General features: G+C 37.0%; 1 protein-coding gene across 1 annotated transcript in view; it reads left to right on the top strand.

Moving 5' to 3' along the window:
• CEP152 (centrosomal protein 152) overlaps window positions 1–24,662 on the top strand; it is a 96,327-nt gene extending 71,665 nt beyond the window's left edge. The window contains exons 20-27 of the mRNA XM_060169054.1: window positions 1,569–2,219; window positions 5,490–5,631; window positions 9,904–10,071; window positions 13,802–13,901; window positions 14,492–14,595; window positions 20,355–20,511; window positions 20,757–20,860; window positions 23,322–24,662. Of these exons, the coding sequence (XP_060025037.1) occupies window positions 1,569–2,219; window positions 5,490–5,631; window positions 9,904–10,071; window positions 13,802–13,901; window positions 14,492–14,595; window positions 20,355–20,511; window positions 20,757–20,860; window positions 23,322–24,361 (2,466 nt within the window). The 3' untranslated portion in view covers window positions 24,362–24,662. The remainder of the gene's footprint in view (window positions 1–1,568; window positions 2,220–5,489; window positions 5,632–9,903; window positions 10,072–13,801; window positions 13,902–14,491; window positions 14,596–20,354; window positions 20,512–20,756; window positions 20,861–23,321) is intronic.
• The last annotated feature ends 1,791 nt before the right edge of the window (window positions 24,663–26,453 follow it).

Below are 26,453 nucleotides of genomic sequence, written 5' to 3'. Positions count from 1 at the left end.
GTATCCTTGTGACTTCTTTGAATTCAATCCAGGGAATATTAGAAGTAAAAGGGACTTGACATCATCATCCAATCTGCTTGTTATATAGAGGACACTAAGTGCAAAAGAGATTAAGAATTTTTCTAAGCCCATGCAGCCAACAGTAACAGTAACTATACAACATTTTTTGAGTCTTACTGTTTGCCAGGCTCTAAGTGCTTTATTTTTTTATTTTATTTTTTATTTTATTTATTTATTTATTTATTTGCGGTACGCGGGCCTCTCACTTGTGGCCTCTCCCGTTACGGAGCACAGGCTGCGGACGCGCAGGCTCAGCGGCCATGGCTTACAGGCCCAGCCGCTCCGTGGCACATGGGATCTTCCCGGACCGGGGCACGAACCCGTGTCCCCTGCATCGGCAGGCGGACTCTCAACGACTGCGCCACCAGGGAAGCCCTTATTTTATTTTTAAAAAATATTTATTTACTTATTTATTTGGCTGCGTCGGGTCTTCGTTGCGGTGCGCAAGCTCTCTAGTTGTGGTGTGCGGGCTCTAGAGCACACAGGCTCAGTAGTTGCAGCGCGCGGGCTTAGTTTCCCCCGCGGCATGTGAGATCTTAGTTCCCCGACCAGGGATTGAACCTGCGTCCCCTGCATTGTAAGGCAGATTGTTAACTGCTGGACCACCAGGGAAGTCCCCTAAGTGCTTTAAATAGATTATTTACTTTTGTCATTTAATCCAAAAAAAAGAAAAAAAAAACCTATTAGGTGGGCATTGTAATTATCTCCATTTTATAGATGAGGAAACTGAGGCTCAAAGAAATTGAGGAATGGGAAGTTAATTCCAGCAGTTTGTCTCCAGAGCCTGTTCTGTTAAGCACTGTGCTAGGCTGCCTCTGCAATCCAAGTCAGGATTTGAGCTACAGCTCAGGCTTTTTGATTCCCTATTACTTTTTGGTTAGGTACTACTGGTGTCTGTGATCTGCTAGTCTTGCTATTCTGTTATAAACAAAAATTGGATTAATGAAAAAATGAATTTTTCTGTTTGATATTGTCATTTAATGAACTGTTTTAACCACTAAAATTACATTAAAATACAGTATGTTTGTCAGCAAGTTATTGTGCAGGTTATGTGTTACATTCCTAAAAATATTAGTAAGATTTCCTTAGAGCCTGCTTTTGCTTCATATAAAAGATAATTCATTTGTTGGGGGCTTAGATTTGAGACAGCATCTGTATTAAAAAAACAAATATGAATTTTTTTCTAAAATTAGTTTTAGATAGTTATGTAATTATATATTTTTGGTCAGTTTAAATTTCTAGTTATTCATATAGAAATGGATGTTTTATTTTAAATAACGTAAGACAAAGTATTAGGTGATTTAAAATGAGGGAAAAGATCCTTAAGTTTAGTGTAAGTATATTTTAGGACCAGCCAATGTCTTATCTAAATTTACTTTTTCCCTTTAATTTTGATTTTAAATCTCTTATTAATAAGTTCAAAGATTAACCCAAATGGTTACTTTAATTTTTTTTATTAATGAGGAGAATCATAAAGAGTTTTCATTGTACATTATTATGTCCTTTAGATATTGTTTGCTATTTCTGAAGCTAAAGAGCAATGGAAAAGCGAGATTGCAAATCTGGAGAAAAATGTCATACCTGGAAAGCAATTGGAAGAGAAGATTCATTCTCTGCAGAGAGAACTTGAGTTAAAGAATGAGGAAGTCCCCATGGTTGTCAGGGCTGAGTTGGCAAAGGCCCAGAGTGAATGGAACAAAGAAAAGCAAGAAGAAATCCACAGAATTCAAGAACAAAATGAGCAAGATTACCGGCAATTTTTAGATGATCATCGAAATAAAATTAATGAGGTGCTTGCAGCAGCTAAAGAAGACTTTATGAAACAAAAAACTGAACTACTTCTTCAGAAGGAGACAGAATTACAAACGTGTTTAGACCAGAGTCGCAGAGAATGGACTGTGCAGGAAGCTAGGCGGATCCAACTGGAAATCCATCAGTATGAGGAAGACATCCTAACTGTCCTTGAGTTTCTCTTAAAGGACATCCAGAAGGAGCAAGCCAGTGATTCAGAGAACAAGTACCTTTTGGAACTCATGTCGACTTGTTCTTCGAAATGGGTGTCTGTGCAATATTTTGAAAAACTAAAGACCTGCATACAGAAAGCATTTCAAGATATACTCTCCCTACTTATAGAAACTGTCAACTCAGACTGGGGAAAGGTATGTTCCTAATAAGTGAAAAAAGCTATGATTAAATGTGAAAGATGATTGTAGAAGCTGCATTTGGTACTTTTTCCTTTCTTCATTCTCCAGTTTAATAGGTGTAAGACTTGTGTTTTTACTAGTGGTTTAAAAAACTTTTAGCAAATTCAAAGGATTGCAATTTTTTTTTGCTCCCCCCCCCAAATTTGCTTCTTCATAGTGCCACAAATATGAGCAGAGCTTTTAGCCACTAGACATCTTTTTCCTAAAAAAAATATATGCTGTTCTTTGTAAGGGCCTGAGATTTCAGAAACTGAATAACTTTCATTCCTATTTTTGTTTTCTGGGCATGACTACTTCAAGAAATATGCATTGTATTAAACTAGGGTTTCTTAAGATCTTCTAAAGAGTTTGGAAGCCTATTTCTTGCCCTCAAGGAATTTATATCTCATGTAGGCAAAAAATGCCAACTGGGTACAAAGAATATTGATATAGAAACAAGCAAGTAGAGGTACGGCTCACTCACACAAAAAGCCCAGTTTTGTTAGTGTACTATATATGTGCATGTAGAATGAATTAGTTGTATTCTTTTTGTTGTGTAAGTATTCTCTGACTTGTAGTTTGTGTGGAAGATCTGATAAAACCAAAGTCTTGCCGCCTTATGATTAAAAACATTAGATATGCATGAAAAATCCGGAATGATATTCTAGGCATTGCGACCAGCCAATTTCAACATTCGGAATTCGAGGTAGAAAAAAAATGCCAATATTATAAGGTTTGTCTGATAGAAGAGTTGAGACATAAGAACTACAGTTCATTAAAATATTGTGATTAAAGATTTTCAAGGCCCGGATTGAGCATTTGGTATTAATTCCTACTGGAAAGAGTTATAAGCTACAAAAAAAATCTGAGTTCCAGCTTCATACTTAGCGATAAATAGCTTATTTACCTTGGGTAGTCATAGTTGCTCATCTGAAAAATAAAATACAAATCCCTGGTCTAATTCCTTGGATTTTGGTAGGATACAAATGACATAGTTTGATCTTTCTGCATCTTGCATTTGAAACACTACAGAATTTTAGAGCCAAAGGAACCTGAAAGATCAATCTATCCCATCCCAATTCAACCCTGTTGATATTTTTATTCTTGATCTCACAAAGATGTTACTCTTAATAGTTGATTTTAATGTAAAATTAACTCAGCAAGACCACTTCCCATGAATACTGCATGATTGGGAATTTTTGGAAAAAGTAGATAATTATTTATAGCAGACTTTAAGGGTAAGAAGTGATGGGAAAATCATGTTATATGCTTTCAAGTTTGCTTTCCTGAAGCAAAAGGAAACTTTGCTATAAAAGTCAAGAAACTACAACACCTTTCTCCTACTGTTAATATATATAATCAACCCTGGGGTCTTTTTATAGGGCTTAAAATTGTGCAAGCAGTGTAAGATCCTCTGTAAGACTTTATGTGTCTCACACGTATATGGAGACAGAATCACATAATTTGGCTAAGAGTTTAGACTTTTGCAGCTTTCACTGAGTGGGATCTGATTCTGTTCCTGAGAAAAACGTGCCTCTGAAATGCCTAATCTGGCATTTGTCACAGAAGAATAATACTCAACCTTCTGCTGTCTTAGTGCTAACTCAGCTCAGGACCTTGAGATAAAGCAATAATTATAAAGCAGTGATTATAAATTTGCAATATAGGTGCCATAAATGTGAAGAATTATGATTTATAATTGATTAAATTTGTGGTTTTTAGAACTGTTCATGAAAATTAAAACTGGAAAAAACGATCGGTATATATAAAACAAGTCCTCATTAAAATAGGTGATCAAGATTTAATTTAATTTAATTTATTTTTAATCAATTTTTTTCAGCTTTACTGAGCTACAATTGACAAATAAAATAGTAAGATATTTACAGTGTCATCATGATGATTTGATATACATATACATTGTGAAAGGCTCCCCACCATCTAAATTAACACATCCATCACCGCACATATTTACCTTATTTTTTGTTGGTGAGAACATTTAAGTTTAGATGATCCAGATTTTAAATGGCAAGAATGCAATGAATTAAAAATATGGTTTCCAATAAAATGAATGCCTTATCAAATATATAATTTATATTCATATACTAAGTATATTAATACAGCAGTTCATAATAGATAAAAGAAAACAGAAATATCAACTGGAACAACATTTTTAAACAAATTTAAGGATGTGTGTTTTGTGTTTTCTTACCACCCATGTCAAGTTAAAACTAAGACAAAAGGTTGCTGCTCCTGCCTTTTTTGCCATCTTGGCTTTTCTCCAGTTTTGAGTAGAAACTGGAAATATTGGCTCCCTTTGGGATCAGTTTTTATTATTCCTTTTGGCCTCAACCTCATACCCTCTTGACTGACTGGAGTTTGCATTGTCTCTGTACCTACTGACCTCTGCCTCTGTTGGGCGGCATGGGTAGGTGTCCTGACAATGAAATGAGTTTCTCAAAATCAAGGCTTCTAGAATTAAGCATATATAATGTATTTTAAGTAATTAAACAAGGCAGCTTTCTCAAGATTACCTGTTCTGTTTGAGATTTAGTAGTTGTCCAAAATCTGAAAATATATTGCCTTAAAAGAATGTCCCACCATTAATGAATTTAGTAGCTGTGCTGCCAAAACAGAAACTAGAATGCAGAAAGTGTTCAATAAATATTAGTGAGGAAATGGTCTTGTGCAAGATGTTTCACTTAGATGAGCCTCAGTTTCTCTCCTTCACATTGGCATTCGACTGTCTTTCCTTGTGAACAAATGACAATATGTATTAAAGTATTTAGAAACATAACATACTATATGTTTCAAAAATTGTTTTTACTGTTGTTACTTTCAATTCATGGGAGGCAAAAGTCTGCTACTATAGTTTCTAATGAATTTTCTCCCTGCTGAAGCGAAAATGTTCTGGATTTTCAGAAACAATTCTGATTTCACATAGTCTGTCCTGTGGTTTGATCACAGAAACTATTAAAATATCTTAGAAGTGGAAACTATATCTCCTCTGTCTGTCCCGTAGCTGGCCCACCAGTCCCCTGTTGGATAATGTTCTAATTGGGAAAATATGGTTATAGGAGTCTAGCTCATAGTAATGACAGTATTCACAGAAAACCCTAAGAAAAATATAGGTGATAGTTTAGGCAAGATTTTTTTCAGGCTGTGTTTTCTTTTTATATTTTTAATATTAGTATTTTGAGTAGAGAAAGATTTTTAATAAGCATTAACTATGAAGATAATCTGTTTCAGAGAAATATGACCAAGATCTATAAGGATCCTGCCACAAGGATCACTGGCAGAGGAGACCCTAGGGTCCTGGCGCTCCTTCCTGCACTTACATCTGGACACCACGCTCAGCCCTTGGCCATGAAAGAAGCAGAAGCAGAAGCTGGTAATGGGATTTTGTTCCTACTATTCTTTGCATTATCCATAATCCCAGTTCCAGAGGGTTGTTTTGAGGCTAAAAGGAAATCAAAGACGTGCACAGTTTTCATGAATGAACAAATGTGTGATATTACTCCTAAGTAATGTGTGTCCTCTCCCCAGGTTTCATTTTGTATTAGAAGGCAGGGTTGCTTTAGGCCCTCTTACTTCCTATCTTTTCATGGTCTTCCCTCCATTCATAAGTGACTCTTATTATGAGGAGAATAATGAGAATTTTAGTAGAGAAGTCATGTTTTTATTTCCTGGCTTTGATGAGAAAGGGTTACACATAAGAGAATTGCCAAATCACTTTCCATTCAATTTATTGAAACTTATTTCAACTATTTTTAATAGAAATCTTTCTGAAGTGTATTAAGTGTTTTCTGATGTATTTGTGGGCTTCTTAAGGTTGAGGGGCAGTGTTTTTATCTCTTCCTCTCCACCAACTGTCAAAGTGAATGGCACATAGTTTGTGTTCCTTGAATATTTGATGAATTAATAATTTAACTTTTACTTTGTGACTTAGAGTTGTCAGTTCAAAAAGAATTGCACTGTGCTACAGCCCCTTGAGGTGTTCAGAGCTCGCTGAGGAATATGGGCTTATACTGTCTCTTTACTGGGATTTTGAGCTAGGAACTGCCATATTCTTTATAAGCTGCAGTCCTTTTAGGACATTGACCCCTTGCAGCCTGCTCCTTCCCTCCATGTACAAACCATAAGTTGTTTTTGTTTCTTGTCTGCTGTCTCCATTGTAACCTGGAAAAGAACTAAGAATTGCCAGAACAAATCATATGTACAAAGTCAATAACCTTAGCTTCCACATGTTTCTAATTCAGTAGACGTATTAACAGAGTCTTAGAGAATCTCTGCCTTTCCTAAGAAGTCAGTTGACAGTTATTTTTCTCATTGCCCATCCAGAAACCCTTTTTCCTTATCTCTAGGTTCTAGATAGTTGAGAATATCTTTTTGCCAACTAGTTAAATGCTAATTTACCAATTAGTAGGGTAATACTATCGTAATTTGTATCTTGCTTCCTACGTTTCAATGTCATTTTATGTCTGTCGTTATGTTTGGAATAACCTGAGAATTACTTTCTAGTTTGTGAAGTGCATAGAAGTGAGTTTTAAATATTATGTGGGAGGTCCAATCAATATGAAAGAAATTAGGTTTGACTTAGGACAAATCAAACTATAAAAGGATTTACTTTTCTTTCTTTAATCTTTTTTCCCTAAAAACAAACACATTAACAAATTCATAAGTTGGAAAGGGTTAAATAATCTCAAACATATAAAGTCCTTCATAATCCTACCACCAGAGAGTACCACTGTTCGTTGTGTGGTTATATTCTCCTAATATCTTATCATTTTTAAAACTAATTTAAATATTAATTATGAAATACTTGATACATGCAAAGAATATATGTAATACACATGTAAGTTATGAACCTAACAACCAGGAACCCACTATTTGACTTAGGAAGTAGAACATCACCAGTACTGTTGAAGACCCCTGTGAGTTTCACCACAATTCCATCCCTGTAACTTCCCCACAATCTGAGGTAATAAATATTCTGATTTAAAAAAATCTTCTTGCTTTTCTTTGTTTTGACCAAATATAGGTATCCTCAGAAAGCTTTTGCTGTATTTTGTTTGCCTTTTAACATTATAAAAATGGTTTAATACTTGTTTTAGTCTTTGTAATTTGTTTTTTTTCCACTTAATATCAAGCTTGTAAGATTTGTCTTTTTAATGCATATAGCTCTGGTTCATTCATTTTCATTGCTGTATAGTATTCCATTGCGTGAATATACTATAATTTATTCTCTTATCAATGGGCATTTGCCTGGTTTCTAGGTTTACAAAACCATATCTTAAATGAAATATATAAATGCCACGTATGGTGATGCTTCATTAATCCTTTGATGCTCGTAAACTTAAATGGCACCATTTAAATGAAACTAAAAAGTCAGAAGAGAGCTAAGAGGGCTTCCCTGGTGGCGCAGTGGTTGAGAGTCTGCCTGCCGATGCAGGGGACACGGGTTCGTGCCCCAGTCCGGGAAGATCCCACATGCCGCAGAGCGACTGGGCCCGTGAGCCATGGCCGCTGAGCCTGCACGTCCAGAGCCTGTGCTCCGCAATGTGAGAGGGGCCACAACAGTGAGAGGCCCACGTACCGTAAAAAAAAGAAAAAAACAAAAAAAACCAGAAGAGAGCTAAGAATAATTTTTCTGGGCTAATGTTTTTACATCAGCATTTTGGATATTGGCCTCTGAGCCTGTGCCAATTTGTATTCCTACTTTATTATATCAATTATATTAATAGTAATAATCTATTTCTGTATCATTTTTGAATATTACTTAAATGTTATAAACTCTATGTGTTACTAATAGCAATAGCTATTCCTTATTGTATAGTTGCTCCATGCCAGGTACTGTGCCAAACAAATTTTATACATTTATACCTCCTGACAGTTTTGAATCTTTTTTTCATTTGGAGATAATTTCAAGCTTACAAAAAAGTTGCAAAAATAAAAATAGTTGCAAAGAACACTCATATTCCCTTTACCTAGATACACCTATTGGTAACATTTTATTCCATTTGTGCTCCTCTGTGTGTATGTGTCTCTGAACATTTCATTTTTTCCTGAACCACTTGAGGATAAGTTATATACATTATTCCTTTTTACCCCCCAGTACTTCAGTGTATATTTTCCCAAAATAAGGATTTTTCTTGTATACCTTAGTACAGTAAATTTAACATTAGATGAAAATGTGTTATACAATTATATCAGTCTACTGTTTGTATTCTAATTTTGTCAATTGACCCAATAACGTCTTTACAGCATTTTTTTCCCACAGTACAGCAATCTGTCTGGGGTCAGGTGTTATGTTTATTTATTAACATCTTTATTGGAGTATAATTGCTTTACAATGGTGTGTTAGTTTCTGCTTTATAAAAGTGAATCAGCTATACATATACAAGTGTTAATGTTTAGATGTCATGTCTCTTTAACCTCTTTTAATCTAGGATATTCTTCTCTTTGCTTTTTATGACATTGATGTTTTCGAGAGACATTCTTCGCTCTCCCCAATACCCATCAACCCCTGGCTTTTAATAGAACCGTTTCCTTGTTTTGAGTTTATCTGATATTTCTTCATGATTTTGATTCGAGTTGTTTTCTTAGCTGGAACACTGCATAGGTGACATGCTATCATATCTAGAGGTACTCAATGTCTGTTTGTCTTTTATTGGTGAGGTTCATTTGAGCACCTGGTCAAGGTGTTGTCCAGTTTCTTCACTGTATTAATTACTGTGTTTTTACTCCATCACAACTAATAAGCAATCTGTGGGGAGACACTTTCAAGACCATAAAAATGTCCTTCTCCTCATTAAAACTTTCCGTTATGTTTAGCAGTCATTGCTGAATCTTACCTGATCCAGTCTTTACTCTGGCAGTTGCAAAAATTTTAATTTTTTCACCTCCAGACCTCCTTCTACTTTTACCATTTGGCACTTGGTATGTTGTTATCATTGAGAATCCTCCTCTCTAGTTTGCCTGTGTAGTTACTACCTGTTTGTTTATTTTTCTATTTATCTGTCTGTCTACCTATCTACCAACTTACCTACCTATCCATCCATTTATCCCATTATCGTAGGATTATTGGTGTGACTCAAATTCCTATTTTTTCAATATTTTATAGTTCATTACTATACTTAATTAGTGTTCAAATTGTCCCAGATTCAGCTAATGGAGCCCCTTCAAACTGGCTCCTGTGTCCTTGTGACATGCCTGTGTTTTTGAGTAATTTCTTAATTTCTGGCATAGCAAAATATTCTAGTCTCATCTTGTATATACCCTAAGCACTGGAGTCAGCCGTTTCTTGAAGATCCCTGGTTCCTTTTAGTGGGGAATTGTATTCAATACTACGATCTGAGCATTGGGTTTCATGGCAATTTTTAAAACAGATGGTATTATTCAATTTTACATATTAGAGAACTAAGTCTCAAGAGAGGTTAAGTAATACAACAGCTGGTAAATAGTGGAAACAGGATTTAAATTCAGGTCTCTCTCTTAAGCATCATGCTCTTTTCAGTTACACTGTAGCCTTTAGTCATGTCATCTGGTTTCCTTTCCTTCCTTCCTTCCTTCCTTCCTTCCTTCCTTTCTTCCTGCCGCCTTCCTTCCTTCCTTTTTTTAGTCTAAATTGATACAAAAGTTTGCTATCATTTAATTTTTGCAGATAAGAAAAAGATCCTTGAAATTAAAGATTCATGCGGTGGACACTGCTTCCAAGAACTTGGAAAGGCAAAGCAGGAATGTCAAGATCTGAAAAGAAAACTGGAGAAATGCTATAGGCATCTTCAGCATTTAGAAAGGAAGCACAAAGCTGTAGTGGAAAAAATCGGAGGTTAGCATTTAAAGTAGCACTGCTACCAGTATAAATCTCTTTGATCCTTTTGAAATGTTCAAATGTGACGTTGTAGTTAATGTAGGCGCTGATTCTCTTTGGGGATAATTATAAACTAATTTGGACCTTATTTTTACTAACCACATTATTATTATTGAACTTTGGAGGAAAATTGGAGCTCTGATTAAAAGGTCACATTCCTTCTTTTTTTGATTGAATAGCTTCTGAGTGCTCAATATGTGTCAAGCAGCATTGTAGGCACTGGGGATACACCATTGAAGACATCAGACAAAATTCCACTTTTGATGCAGATGCACAGGACTCTGTTCTCTGCCTTCAAGAAGCTTACCATTAAGTGAGGAGAACTGAAAATAGATTAATAAATAATTTCAGCTCTGAGTATCTGGCCGTATGTTCGTGTAAACCTGGAAGAAAAGATGTTAATTAACTCTTCCTCCTATTGAAGTTAAGGAAGACTTGACTAAGCCTTGAAAGATGGTGTTTGCCAAAGAGAACAGCATTCTAGGCAGCGGGAGAAGACATGACCCAAGGCATATGGGTCTGATCTGGCCTCCTTTCCGTCCATTCTTCACAACAGTGTCAGGAAATTATCTAAGAGGGATATCTTCTGCCATTTCCTATTGCCCTTTTTTTGTTTTTTTTTTGTTTTTGCGGTATGCGGGCTTCTCACTGCTGTGGCCTTTCCCGTTGCGGAGCACAGGCTCCAGACGCGCAGGCTCAGCGGCCATGGCTCACAGGCCCAGCTGCTCTGCGGCATGTGGGATCTTCCCGTACCGGGGCACGAACCTGCGTCCCCTGCGTCGGCAGGCGGACTCTCAACCACTGCGCCACCAGGGAAGCCCCCTATTGCCCTTTTGAAGAAGGGAGGCTATTGGGCTCATGAGGCTGCTCCCTCTTACCTTTCACTGTTGACTTGTATCCTGTGCTTTATATTCTTTACATTTGAAATATTTCAGATGCTTGAGCTGGTCAGGGATTTTCTTCTACTGCTGGAGCTTGAATACAATATTATCATTCTGTCCTACACTTTCCCCTCTCATTCTCGTTTTGGTCTAACTCTTCCTCATCCTTTAGGATTCAACTGAGAAGATACCTTATTTGCAGAGCCTTGATTTTCCCCAGTCTGGGTTAGACGGGCCGGTCCTATGAGGCCCCAGAGCACTTGGCTCTTCCTCAATTAACATTCTGCATTTCACTTTTTGGTTATTTGCCCACTATCTTTTTTAACCTATAAATTTCTTGAGAATAAGGAATTATCTTTCTTCTTCCTTATAGTCATGGTGCCCATTACATACCAGACAGTAATAAATGTTTGAATGAATGAAGGACTGAATGCAAGGGTCTCAAATAATGTGTCATCCAGGAAAGACCAGACAGATAGGTTCACTCTTTTTTTCTGCATTCACCTCTGTCGCTTGCCTGAACACCAGTCATCTCTTTCTGCTTCCAGTCTCGCCCCTCCAATCCATTCTCCATCAGGCAGATAGAGTGACTTTTTTTTTTTTTTGTCTTCTGGTGTCTGATTTATTCTGAGTGCACAGTTAGTGTTGCTTTATTTCAGTTTCTGGTTTACTATTTGACACGCAGTTTAGATACAGGCTCTGTTAATGACATACCTCCTGAATCAACCTTTTTGAGATATTATTATTACAATTATTAGGATATTTTCTATTCAAAAAACAAAACTGAAGACAACAGTTTAAAATCCCCAAAGACATTCTAGGTGCATAAGTAATACATAAAGATTCTACCAGTTGGAGAATGTCTAAAGGAATAGAGTGACCTTTTAAAAAGTAAATTGGATCGTCACACTGTCTTGTTTCAAGCCTTCAGTGACTTGTCTGGCTCTCGGTATGAAATACAAACACTTTAACATAGAGTTTAAGAAGCCCTTCATGATCCCACATCTGCCACCCCTCAGCCTTGTTCCCTACCACTGCCCCTGCTCTAACAGAGCCGTGACAGGGGTTTCATTGTCTCTTTTCTCCGAGCCTCTTTGCATCTCTTCCTTTACCCCACCATCTGTCTTCCCATCGGGTCACATTGCCTGGCTAACCCTACTTATCAAAGCCCTGGCTCATGCCTTCCTCAGAGAGGCTTTCCTAACTACCCCAGACTTGGTCAGGTTCCTCCGTTAGACATTCCCCACAGCTCCTGTGAGTTTTGTAACATTCATGAGCTTGCCATTATTTATTGTCTCTATTCTCCTTCCGAGTGTGATGGTGACAAGGATGAAATCCTGTCCTAGCACTTAGCACAGTACCTGGCATCATAGCACACTCGGTAAATCCTGTTGCCCAAGAGCAGCCACCTACTCCCACCTACCGCTTGCTAAGTCTGCTAGACATAGGTGATAATTACTTTAAGGAAAGAAAGGGTTTTAGGAATTTTGAGATAAAAAACAACACAGTTCCCGTGGTGATTGCTTAGGTCTTTAATAGAGGCCAGAGAGTAAATTTGTCCAACTGTGGATGTGTGGCTACTGTAAATTGGATGAAAATCTGTTTTACATAATAAAATGACAAGGGCAGTTGGATGTGATTATCTTTATAAATAATAATATTTAGCACCATACATTGTGATCATACAGTAGTTATTCTACATAGTGCTTTTTGAGGCTGATAACTTCTATAATTCGTGGACTTAGAAATAATCCAACAAAGTTGATAGTTAGCTCAAAACAGCAGGCTGATAAAAGGAGTCAGGGTCAGAATTTAAGTCATTTGATAGTTTGAGTTCAGTGTTTGTCTTAATGGAAATCTATTAGTTGATAATATTTTTGTTATTGTGGTTGTTTTTTGTTTCTTAAATTCCATTTTCCACTGTCATGGGAGCATTTATTGAAAAGTGATGGAGTAAGAGTGAGTGGTTTAGAAATATACAAGCTATATCCATCACTGGGGGAACAGATTGATTCATTCCCCAACTTATAGGGTGTGTTGAAAGGGTGGCGTAGCAGGAAATATGGGGTGCCATGTTCATAGGTATTAAATGTTGATATTGCCAGGCCTTGTATAAGGTGCTGTTCACTTACTATATTATTTCCATTATAATCTTCAAGGTAGGTGATACTATCCCCACTTTACGTATGAAAAAACTCAGGTTCAGAAAGATTAAGTAATTTGCCTAAGCTCATCCAGCTGGTTAGAAGAAAAGCTAGGATTTAAACCCGTGTCTCTCTGGCTCTGAAATTCATGCTTTGTTCTCTGTACCACATGGACTCCATCAATCTCCTCATCTTCTTTTAAAAGTTCAAAGAATTGAACATCTTACATTATTTCTGAAAATGGCACCTACTTAAGCTTAATATTTTTTTAATTTTGTATTGAGATACTTGTTCAGTGATCATTTATATGAGCATAGACTGTATACCAGGGTCCATGAGGGACATGGAATTAGGAAACCTACTGTGTTTCTAAATAAAGCCTTTAGTCTAACCGGAAAACAAAACACGTGCATATAAAACAATTGGAAATTTATTCCAGGACAGTGTGTAACCCAGAACAAGATGAAAATGGAATATAGATTTAAAGTGCTGAGAAAATAGAACAGGGAGTGGTCAGATTAGGGTTTATCAGGGAATGAATGACACAGGGAGCAAATGGAAATTTTTCAGTCTCCTTTATAGAAATTTGCGCTGGTAATTTAAGGGAAAGACTGAGAGAAAAAGAGATTAATTGACCAATATACTATAAACTTTCTTTTTTAGAAGAGAACAGTAAAGTTGTTGAAGAATTATTAGAAGAAAACAGTGACGTGAAGAATAAATTGGAAGAACTGAGAACACTTTGTAAAACACTACCACCAAGGTAGGCTTTTACTATTACAAAGAAATCGTTTATTTCTGAGTATCTTTGCTTTTTTTAAAAAATATCAGTCGTACCAATAATATCATACCAAGAATATCAGTTACTTTTATTGTTACATAGCAAAAAGTATAAAAAAGAAGAAAATCTTCTAAAACCCTGTCCCCAGAAGATATCCTTTATTTAGTATATGTGCTGCCAAAGCGAGCACTTTACCCTTTATTTAAGCCCTTTTATACACACACAACATGTGCACATGTTTTAAAAATTGAGATTATCATATAAGCTATTTTGTAACCTTTTGTTAGTATTATAAGATAAACACTTCCTCCGTGTCATTGGATATACTCCTATAATGTGCTTTTCAATAGCTGCATAGATTTTCATCATGGGGATTTATCATGATTTATTTAAGTAACTGTAACACAAGTTGTTGGCATTTTTCTCCTAAATAATTATAATAAAGATCCTCGTATGTGAATTTTTTAGCACATCTTAGCTTATTTTATTGGAATATATATATATGTATATTTTTTTCAAGTTACATTTTTCACTTAAAATCTCTGTTTTTGCAATCTTTGGTTTGTTTTTAGGTCACTGTCAGAAGGGACCATTGAACATTCTTGCCTGCCATGCAATGCAGTGGCCTTGGAAGAACTTCGTGGGCAGTACATTAAAGCTGTAAAAAAAATTAAGCGTAAGTCCCTAAAGAGATTCCCAAGATTTTAAGGTGGTTTGGGTCTTTTTTGTAACTAGCAGTAGTAATTTTGGGGAATTTTCTGAACTACCTTGTTCTTACCTGCTTTTAGAAGAGATCACTGACAGCTTTTCTAAGTTATGTAGATGATTTTACCCAAGTAAATTTGGAGTTTGCCCCCCAAATTTTGGAAGTGGCACAAGGATAGAGCTATTTTTATATTAATTATCCTGGGGTTTTTTTTTGGACACTAATATATATATTTTTAAAGTATAATTGACATATACCACTATATTAGTTTCAGGTGTATAACATAATGGTTTGATATTTGTATGTGATCACCACAATGTCTAGTTTCCCCATCACCATACAAAGTTACAAACTATACAACACAGTAGTAGTTCCCCCTTATCTGAGGATTTGCTTTTGTGGTTTCGGTTATCTGTGGTCAACTGCAGTCAGAAAACATTAAGTGGAAAATTCCAGAAATAAATAGTTAATAAGTGTTAAACTGTGGGCCATTCTGAGTAGCATGATGAAATCTCATGCCATCCTGCTACATCTGCCTCCAGATATGAATCATCTCTTTGCCCAGCATATCCTGCCTGTTAGTCAGGATAGCCACCTTGATTACCAGATCCACTGTATCACAGTGCTTGTGTTCGTCACCCTCCTTTTACTTAATAAAGCCCTCAAAGTACAAGAGTAGTGATGCTGACAGTTCATCTATGCCAAAAAGAAGCCGTAAAGTGCTTCCTTTAAGTGAAAAGGTGAAAGTTCTTGACTTAATAAGGAAAGAAAAAAAGAATCATATGGTGAGGTTGCTGATCTACAGTAAGAACAAATCTTCTATCTGAGAAATTGTGAAGAAAGAAAATAAAAGTGTATGCTAGTTTTGCTGTCACACGTCAAACTGCAAAAGTTATGGGCACAGTGAATGATTAGTGCTTAGTTAAAATGGAAAAGACATTAAATATGTACAATAAGATATTTTGAGAGCGATCACATTCAAATAACTTAGTTAAAATATATTGTTAAGGGCTTCCCTGGTGGCGCAGTCGTTGAGAGTTCGCCTGCCGATGCAGGGGACACGGGTTTGTGCCCCGGTACGGGAAGATCCCACATGCCGCAGAGCGGCTGGGCCCGTGAGTCATGGCCGCTGAGCCTGTGCGTCCGGAGCCTGTGCTCCGCAACAGGAGAGGCCACAACAGTGAGAGGGCCGCATACCACAAAAAATAAATAAATAAATAAATAAAATAAAATATATTGTTAAAATTGCTCTATTTTATTATTAATTATTGTTAATCTCGTACTGTGCTTAATTTATAAAATAAATGTTATGACATGTATGTATGTATAGGAAAAAATGTAGTGTATTTAGGGTTCAGTACTTGGTTTCAGGCATCCATTAGGGGTCTTGGAATGTATCTCCTGTGGAAAAGGGGGGACTACTGTACAATATTATTCACTATAGTCACCGTGCTGTACATTACATCCCCATGACTTATTTATGATTGGAAATTTGTACCTATTGACCCTCTTCTCCCATTTTTCCCACCCTCCAACCCTCTCCCCTCTGGCAACCACCAGTCTATTCTGTATTTGCTTTGTTTTTTTAGATTCCACATATAAGTGAAATCATACAATATTTGTCTTTCTCTGTCTGACAGTTCACTTAGCATAATGCCCTCAAGATCCATCCAGGTTGTCACAAGCAAGCAATTTCATTCTATTTTATGGCCAAGTAGTATCATTGTATGTATGTACCACATCTTCTTTATCCATTCATCCATTGATGGACGCTTAAGTTGTTTGGCTATCTTGGCTATTGTAAATGATGCTGCAATGAACATAGGCACACGTGTATCTTTTCGAATTAGTGTTTTCATTTTCTTTTGGTAAATACCCAGAAGTGAAATTGCTGGATCATATAGTAGTACTATTTTTCTTTTTTTGAGGAATCTCCATATTGTTTCCCATAGTGGCTGTACCAGTTTGCATTCCCATCAACAATGCATAGGGTTTCCCTTTTCTCCACATGCTCACTAACACTTCTTGGTCTTTTTGATGGTAGCCATTCTAACAGGTATGAGGTGATATCTTATTGTGATTTTGATTTGCATTTCCCTGATGATTAGTGATGTTGAGCATCTTTTCATATATTTGTTGTCCATATCTGTGTTTTCTTTGGAAACCTGTCTATTCAGATCTTCTGCCCATTTTTAATCAGATTGATTGTTTTTTGTTGTTATTGAGTTGTATGAGTTCTTTGTATATTTTGGAAATTAATCCTTATTGGATATATAATTTGCAAATATCTTCTCCCATTCAATAGGTTGCCTTTTTTATTTTGTTGATGGTTTCCTTTGCTCTGCAGAGCATTTCAGTTTGGTGTAGTCCCACTTGTTTATTTTTGTATATATTGCCACTGCTTTTGGAGTTAGATCCAAAAAAATATCACTAAGACCAATGTCAGTGAGCTTACTGCCAGTGTTTTCTTCTAGGAGTTTTATAGTTTCTGGTCTTACAATCAAGTCCTTAATCCATTTTGAGTTGATTTTGTTTATGGTATAAAGAAAGTAGTCCAGTCTGATTCTTTTGCATGTGGCTACCCAGTTTTCCCATCACAATTTTTTGAAGAGATTGTCCTTTCCCCATTGTATATTCTTGCCTCCTTTGTTGTAAATTAATTGACCATGTGTGAGGGGGTTTATTTCTGGGCTCCGTATATTGTTTCATTGATCTGTTTGTCTGTGATGTCAATACCAAACTGTTTTAATTACTATAGGTTTGTATTGTAGTTTGAAACCAGGAAGCATGATGCCTCCAGCCTTTGTTGTTCTTTTTGATTGTTTTGGCTATTTGGGATCTTTTGTGGTTCCACACAAATTTTAGGAATTTGCTAAGCTACTCCAGCTTTCTTTTGGTTTCCATTTGCATGAAACATTTTTCCATCCCTTCCCTTTTAGCCTGTATATGTCCTTACATCTGAAGTGAGTCTCTTTAAAATTTCTTGTATTTCCTATTTTTCTGTTGAAGTTCTCTCTGTGTTCATTCTTATTGGTGAGCGTCTTTATGACCATTACTTTGAACTCTTTATCAGGTAAGTTACATCCCTTTCATTAAGGGTTTTTTCTGGGGTTTTGTCTGGTTCTTTCATTTGGAACATATTTCTCTGTTTCTTCATTATGCTTGACTCTCTATGTGTTTATTTCTATGTAACAGCTACCTCTCCCAGTCTTGAAGGAGTGGCCACAGGAAGACTGGGGTGTGTTTCAGGCTGCTGTCTGTGCAGTGTCCTGGGGGTTGTAGCTTGCCAAGAATTATCTCTCCAGTTGTTTCAGTCCTGTGGGGTCCAGAAATGCAAGCCCTCTAGCCACCAGAGCCAGGTGTTCAAGGGGTGTCCCCTGTGTGAACTGTGCACACCTGCTGGGTTTGGTGTGGTGGGGCTTCAGTGGAACACCAGGCTGGGTTTGGCATGGTGGGGCCACCATGGAGTCCAAGGGTGGGGCAAGTGGCTCTAGCAAGGTAGAGGGAGAGTGTAAAAATGGTGCCTGCCAGGGCCAATACTAGTAAGGTAGAAGAGTACAAAAATGGTTCCCGCCAGCACCTCTGTTCCCTGGGAGAGTTCTAACAGATCCTGCCCTTCTGGCAGATGCTTTAAGATCAGCAAGTACATCTCCCTTAACATAAGGTCTAGGCATTTTTAATGCTGCTCTTTTTGCACTGGGTTCCTGAGTTGAGTGAGTCTGTGCGTGAGTCCTGTAGGAGTGGAATCTCAGGTTCCTACAGCACTTTGTGTCTTCTGGACGTAAGCCCCATTAGTTTTCAAAGCCAGGTGTTTTGGGGGCTCCTCTCTCTGGAGCAGGTCCTAAGGGTTGGGGCACCTGATGTGGGGCTCAAACCCCTTGCTCCTCAGGGAGAAGCTTTGTTTTTGTGATATTCCTCCTGATTGTGGGATGTCATGCCAAGGGTGAAGGTTTTGGCAAGATTGTGTCTCTGCATCTCCTACTCACCTTGATGTGTCCCCTTTGTCCTTTGTGTGGGGTGGCTCTTGGGCTAGTTCTCAGGTCTTTTTCAGAGACAGTTGTTCCATATGTAGCTGTAGATTTGGTGTGTCCGTGGGAGGATGTGAGTTCAGGATTTCCTGTACCGCTGTCTTGAACTGCTTCCAAGATTTTTCTTCTTGGACACTAACATTAAACTAAAAATTTCATAATCTTACAACTTAAATAACTACTACCAAAGAAAATGTCATATGAGTTTAAATGAGCAATTACTACTTTCTTCCATAAACTTTTAAGGACCATGAAAAATGGATGTAATTAGGAATTGTTCTGTTGTCTCTATTATTTTCATAATGGATTATGTCATAGATGTAAATTTATCAAGTCCTGTAGTACTGGGTGGTGCCGCATATCCTGCAGAACATTTCTGTGGTTTATGTTTTCCCAGTAGAATACCTCCTGGTTTTTAATTGCAATATTGCATAGTTGGTATGTATGTCCCAGAACAATACCAGTGTTTATGTACAAGAAATGTATATTTACCTACTAAAATTGCATTCATTTTAAACAGAATGAGTGGGAAAGGTCTCAAGTTCCAAATATAATTGGTAGATCATCAGAATCATGGTGGGGATGTTTTGAAAAGCCCACTCAGTATCAGTATAGAGAATGTGCTTCTTAGCTGTTGCCAGTACTAACAGAGTACATATTACTAGAAAGAAATTTACTTTTTGTTAACAATTATAGTGATTGGAAAGTGAAATTTTAAGCTTTTCTTTTTCATCCTAACATGATAACTTGTTGTGTATTTATGTGTATTGTTTTACATTTTAGAAGTTGGTTGGAAGTTTTGTTTTGACATGTACTCCATCAAAATTTTTCCCACTTGAAGTAATGAAAAATAGTCTTCCACTTAGCATTTTTGCATAGAATGTGTAATTTTCAGGAAGAGCTTACTGATATTGAGGGAGATTCCATTATGAGTTGGAATCCTTAATATAATAGGGTTGATAATATTCTAGAGGTAGGATGTAGTCCTGGATTTAGGACAAAATGTTAACCTTAAATAGTGGAAGTTCCAATCAAAGCACACTGAGTTAAACATAAAAGGAAGACTTGAAAGCTGTGAACTATTTTTAAATGCAAATTTCAGGAGGCATCATAAGTCTCATCTCTCTCCCTGCAATAGCATTTTGTACGTATCTCTCATGGATTGTAGTATTATATTTAGTTGGATACTCAAAAGTGCTGCCAGAAAATTGAATAAATAATGAAACATGGATTTTCAGAGCACAAGTAAACAGAAGAATATGAATCCAGCTCATATTACCTCATTTCTCTCTTTCTTTGTCTGCTTCTCTCTTCCTTTCTGCCTTACCCTTTCTGTATATTTCTTTTTTCTCTTGTCTTAACTAGACGTAATATGTAATTGGAATGTATAAATATCTGTGCCTCATATTAATGATAACTGCTTGCTTCAGTGTTTCAAAATATGACAGTTTCCCTGGGGGATATGCCATGTTACCATATATGTCTGTCATCATTGTAAAAGGACTTCTGGATTACTCCTGCTTTGAGTCTACCAAAATGGTGACCGGAAATATTCCATTTTAATGATTGTAGAAAACTATAATGTTTAAACTATGCATCCAGTCACTTCATCTCCCAGAAAATTGGTCTGAAGTCTGCCTCTCCTGTTTTGGAAAAACTGCTAATAAACGTGCATTTTGTGGGGATTCCCCCCGCCCCCAGGTGATATGCTTCGTTATATTCAGGAGAGTAAGGAAAGAGCTGCAGAAATGGTAAAAGCAGAGGTATTGCGAGAACGTCAAGAAACCTCCCGAAAGATGCGCAAATATTATTTGATTTGCCTCCAGCAGATTTTGCAGGATGATGGAAAAGAGGAAGGGTAAGTTCTGTCTGAACAGTGTGTCCTGAGAGTACCAGGACAGCATGTTGTCATTTTCTAAGCATTTTCCTTAGCCACAGAATTAACTGTGTCTACATGATGAGCCATTAGGGATTAAGAGAGGCTTAATGTCTGTGCTGCCCTAAGTGGTGGCAGAGCATATAGGAAAACAGAAATCCTGGGGCTAAGGAAACTTCTTTTTTCCTTTAAACTGTATTAATTTCATATTCTGGAATTCCCCACAGGGCTGAGAAAAAGATTATGAATGCTGCTAGCAAACTTGTTACGATGGCAAAATTGCTGGAAACACCTATTTCTAATAGATCCCAGAGCAAAACGACACAGTCAGGTATGTCAAAATGAGTTACTTGAAGGATTTTTCTCTCCCTCTTTTTTAGATATGTAATATCTTTAGTATGAGAGTAGGGAATGTAAGGAGTGAGAACTGAGTTATCCTATTGTGTGCATGTTTTACTTGAACTAGAAACTTACCAAAAAACAGTGTAGAGTTTCCAGTTCAAGTAGGCAGACTGAGCTTACCCACCAGCTTCCTCCTGCTGCTTCCATCCCTAGAAATGATAGAAAAGATTTTAAACGACAGTATAGAAGGAGAAAAAGAAGAAATTATAACTGAGCTTTTAAAAGTTACAACTGATAAATCAGAGGCTGTGAGAAATCCCTGAAAGAAGGCAAAAAACTGAAGATGGAAACCTCAGTTCAAAACTCCCAGAAGATGATAGTTACAAGTGGGAGCAATATTGAAACTGTTCTATGTGTGAAGGTGGTATGTTCCAGGAGAAGTAGTAAGCCTAGGGGATACCAATGCGGTAATTAGCTGGTGTTCCAGAGCAGCTGAAACCAGGTGGGATTGCCCTCTTTATTTCGACTTACCTTTCTTCCTGAACCTCAGATTGGGCTAGGTAAGAGCAACAGGAACAAAGCGTCTGGGAACTGGGCAGTGCTCTGGGTGGCTAGCCACACCAAGGAGGAACTGAGAGCCCAAATCCCAGAGTACCAGGTATCAGGTCTTTCTACCCTGCTGCTCATTCCTTCCCACTCCACTTCCAACTCCTTTAAACAAGCAGCAGATACTGTGCTCAGGACATCTGAAAGATAAGCATTCAACCAAGAATTACCACATATTTATAGAAAGCCAGCACCATGAAGAAAGATACCAAACTCAAAATAAGACAAAGCAAAAAAAAAAAAAAAAAAAAATCCACAACAGAACTTATACCTAAAAAGATAGAATTAATAGAACAAACAACAGGACCTGAGAATGTTAGAAAAATACAGTATTCTCAGAAAGATGTAGGAGGATATTATAGAGGAAACTAACAATATGCTAAGATTTATACCTATTTTCAAGGAGAAGATGTAGATACTGATAACTCTAGAGATTGCTAGAAAAATACAAGTTTAAGTATGTGTATAAAAATTTAAGGCTAACTAATAGAGAAATAGAATACATAATTTTCAAAGTACTAGGGGTAAAACTTGGAAGAAAACGTTTCAATCTAATAATCTAGAAAGAGGAAAAATACATGTAGAAAGCATGGGTAAATAGAAAATAATAGTAGGTTGAAACATCAGCAGTCACACTAAATGTGAATTGGTTAAACTCACTTATTAAAAGACCACAATTTTCAAACAGTTTTAAATATTCTAGACATATGTTATTCCAGATAAGAACATTGTCAAAAATTCAAAATAAAGGGCTGGAAAGTGATATACCAAGCAATGCAATGTTGATATTAGATAAATTATAGAGTTAAATACAATATTAGGTAAATTAGAGTTAGCATTAAACTGACCAAAATGATAGTTCATAATGATAAAGGAGCAACCTCCCAAGAAGCTATAAATGAATTCTTTCTGTTCAAAATAAAATAACTTAAGAATATATGAATCAAAAGCTGATGGAAAAACATGAAAAAAATTAGTAAATTCCCAGTCACACTGGGAGGATTTGAACATATCTGTGAGGAAATGGGGTTTTTGCACTTCTGGAAAGCTTGAAGCAAAGACTGTTCAGGAATTCCCAAGATTGATGTTGGTAAACGTTCTTCAAATAAAAGCACAGAGATTATTTGTGTAAATTTTGGAATGGCGATGTGAACCTTGGCTATAGAAGGGCACTGGCATATAACAAGAAAAGAGTTTTCTAGATTTGGGGCAACTGCAAATAATGAATAATGTCCCCAGCAGAAACAAACCCTTTTCAGAGACTTTAAGGACCAGGGTACCCTACTTTGAGATATGATGCCTCTGATTCTATGCTGTGTGGCTGTTCTGCTTCTGATCAGATTTAGTGTCTTAGCTAATTAAATCAGAAACTACTTTAGCTTTGAGAAAAAGAGAGAAAGTGTGTGAGAGGGATGTGTGTGTGTGTGTGTGTGTGTGTGTGTGTGTCTGTGTGTCTGTGTGTCTGTGTCTGTCTGTCTTGGGTTGGGTGGGTTCTTCCACCAAACTTTCTCCATCAGAAACTCCATATTTGACATCAGAGCAGCAAGACTGGAAATGTTGCAGTTGGCTCTTGAAATGCTGTACCAACTATTACAGAAAATAATACAGCAGGTGGATAGCAATAATAACAGATTTCATTAACAGAATTACTCAGCTTTATCTAATAGATATACGTAAAAGAATATTTTTAAATGTCCAGCATTGATGTATTTTCTTTGAGAATGATTAAAATATATATGCATCCCTTGGAAATACATAAAAACATATATTTTTTCTCCTCTTTCAGTGTTAATTTTCTCCTAATTTTGTTTTCCCCTAATTTTGTGTTCCCTTGTATACAATAGTATTGCCTCTGACTTCAGAGATGCTGACTGGAGTTGAAAAATCAAAAAGAAATGATGTGAATCAGAATATATCGTGTCACAGTGAAAGCAAATCAAACAGTATAAAAACTATCCCTAGAAGTATGTGTGACCAAGCTCCTAAGAGGAGGGCTGCCTGTAACTTACAAAGGCGATTAGAGGACGCAGAGCACGGGGACAGAAAGCATGAGCATTCCAAAGAGTCACATCCACGCTTTCAGTTCGGGGATAACAGTCACAAACACCTAGACACTTTGCCAAGGAATGTTTCTCCTGAGTTTGTTCCTTGCAAAGGTGAAAGAGGCTTTGGTTTGCACAAGAAGATAGACCTCCTCGGTGATACTGTCTCTGAATCACTCCAGCACTCAACTGCACACCCCTTTCTCGGATCCTTCGGAAATAAACCCTCACCTAGATATACCCCTAGTCTTTCTGAATCCGAGTCCACGCATATAACTTTTCGAAGTCCTAATGAAAGACTTGGTTTAAAAGTATACAAGTGTAATCCACTGATGGCAAGTGAAAATGCTGCATCTGAGAAAAGTCAAAGTTTGGGTGTTAAGGAAACTCCGGTAAAGGATGGAGGGGACCTCAGTGACTCTGTAAGCTGGCATTCCAACAGTGCCGCTCTACCCTGCAACAATTATGAAGTGTCATTTTTGCATGATAGGCCACAAGAAACTCTGGATATGCTGGACGAATCTGTTAATTTCAAACAGTTTTCAGCAGCGAGTTTTCCTTTAGATTCAGAGAAAAACAGTATGATTCATCAACCTATGAAATGTCAAAGTGGTCATGCTCCAGACCTGTCAGAAGAAACCACGTATTCCCCGCCAGGGAAGATCAGCATGACTCTTGGACACCCACCTCATCATAAGGCTGATATATTAAAGTCAGATTTCAAAAAGCTGAGCAGTACAGTACCATCTGCAGTGTGTCCACAGTCTTCAAGAAAATTAATTGCTCCTCTGTCTAACCAACAAGATAGTGGCTTTGATAGCCCATTTGTCAATCTAGACTAACTGTTATACAGTATTTAAGAAGAATCATTAATATATTGATAAGAAAACTGGAAGAGAAGACTTCATACTGAAAAATATTTGTGGGTTCTGCATATTTTGAGATGTTTTAATGACGTCTGACTATCATATGAGTAAAGTATTCTCATAAAATTACTTGAGATACTAAGGTTGCCTTAGTCTTCTAAAGGGCTAATGGTGTATGTGTAATCTGCTTCTGTGTGGTGCTTGTATTTGGTTGCTAAACCACCTATTTTTATACTTATAAATTAGCTCTCTGTGCAGTGTTAAATTATTTAAATAAACTTGCATATGGTCTGTAGAACTGTTATGAATTATTTTTAAATTCATAATGTAGAAATGTTATATTGACATAATTTGAGATTCATCTAGAAAAACATATAAACCTTGATGATTCGTATGTATGCTCAGCCAGATTTAATTTTTGAAATTAGCCATGTTGAATGAGGCTATAGATTTACTCTACACATAGTTTTCCTGGAAATCTGTACTCAAGATTTTGATCCTTGCTTTCAGTTAGTGGAAAAGAAGTATTGCAAAGATTGCCACAAAATACATAGCTGTGTCCTGGCTTCATTAATTCAAATATTAGTCTGAATTTTTTTAGTTGGCATTTGCGTTATTTCAAATCTCCTGTGACACCCAGAGACTTTGTCTCTTTTATGGTTTCATAGTCTTTCCTTCATCTGAAGCATTACTTTTTTTTTTTTTTTAGATTCTGCCTACTTTACACTAATGATTGTCGACAAAAATGGTATTGTCTAATACAGTATTTCATGACTTTATTGGGGAATATTTTTGGACTTCACAATGAAAATGGACTAGGTCCAGAGAGGTCAGACATCCAGCAATGCATGGGGCAGTGAAGCATCTCAGTAAGTTGGTTCCCAACCTAGGAGTCTTTCAAGATGCCACACCAGTCATTCACATAGATGAAAAATCTGATTATAGTGACCAGAACTTGGAACTTAACTTCATTATGCTTGTGAACACCAAATACTTCTGTATGGTTTTAATAGACACTGACTTTTTCAGGAATATAACTGCTGGGAAAATGGACAAAAGACTGCATTTTGTCTTGCTTTGGAATTTGACTGGTTCAGTGTTTTGGGAAACTCACATTACAGTGGCAAAGGTCGTAGAGGAATTTAAGTTGCTAACTTAGCGCATTTATATCAGTCAGCATTGAGAGCTGTCAGTTCTGGTTCTGGTGCTGACTACATTACGTCTTCTAATCTAGCTGTGTCTGAGCAGTGGCATTTTGAAAGACATGTGATCTTACTCAAAGTTTACTTTCAAATTTCTTTTCTCCTGAAGGTGTAGGTAGGTTATATCATTGTTAAGTTTTGTCTTAAAATGGGTTTTACAAAATACTTAATATTAATGAAGGTGTTGGGCTTTATAGAGGCAAAACCCACTGTTTTAGAAGGATGATGTACTTACTACTACTACTACTACTATAATAGCCATAATGACTTTTTCACCAAGACCTTCTCACTTGGGTTACTCTAACGGCAGCCACACTGGTCCTTCCACTTCTAATTGCATCAACAACCACCACACCACCTCCACCCAGCTTTTGAGTGCTTTTTCTGAAATGAAAATCAGATCGTGTCACCTCCCTGCTCTCTGGTACTTCATCACCGTCTGGTATTCTTTTTTCTTTTTAATTTTATTTATTTTTTCTATACAGCAGGTTCTTATTAGTCATCAGTTTTATACACATCAGTGTATACATGTCAATCCCAAGCGCCCAATTCATCCCACCCCCACCCCCACCCCCCGCCGTTTCCCCCCCGCAGGTGTCCAAACGTTTATTCTCTACATCTGTGTCTCAATTTCTGCCCTGCAAACCGGTTCATCAGTAGCATTTTTCTAGATTCCACATATATGTGTTAATGTGCGGTATTTGTTTTTCTCTTTCTGACTTACTTCACTCCGTATGACGGTCTCTAGATGCATCCACATCTCTACAAATGACTCAATTTCGTTCCTTTTTATGGCTGAGTAATATTCCACTGTGTGTGTGTGTGTGTGTGTATATATATATATATATATATATATATATATATAT

Source organism: Lagenorhynchus albirostris, chromosome 1, assembly GCF_949774975.1.
Source record: "Lagenorhynchus albirostris chromosome 1, mLagAlb1.1, whole genome shotgun sequence".
Classification (NCBI taxonomy): Eukaryota; Metazoa; Chordata; class Mammalia; order Artiodactyla; family Delphinidae; genus Lagenorhynchus; species Lagenorhynchus albirostris.
The sequence above is the reverse complement of the archived record's forward strand: the minus strand, read 5'-3'. Positions and strand labels throughout refer to the sequence as shown.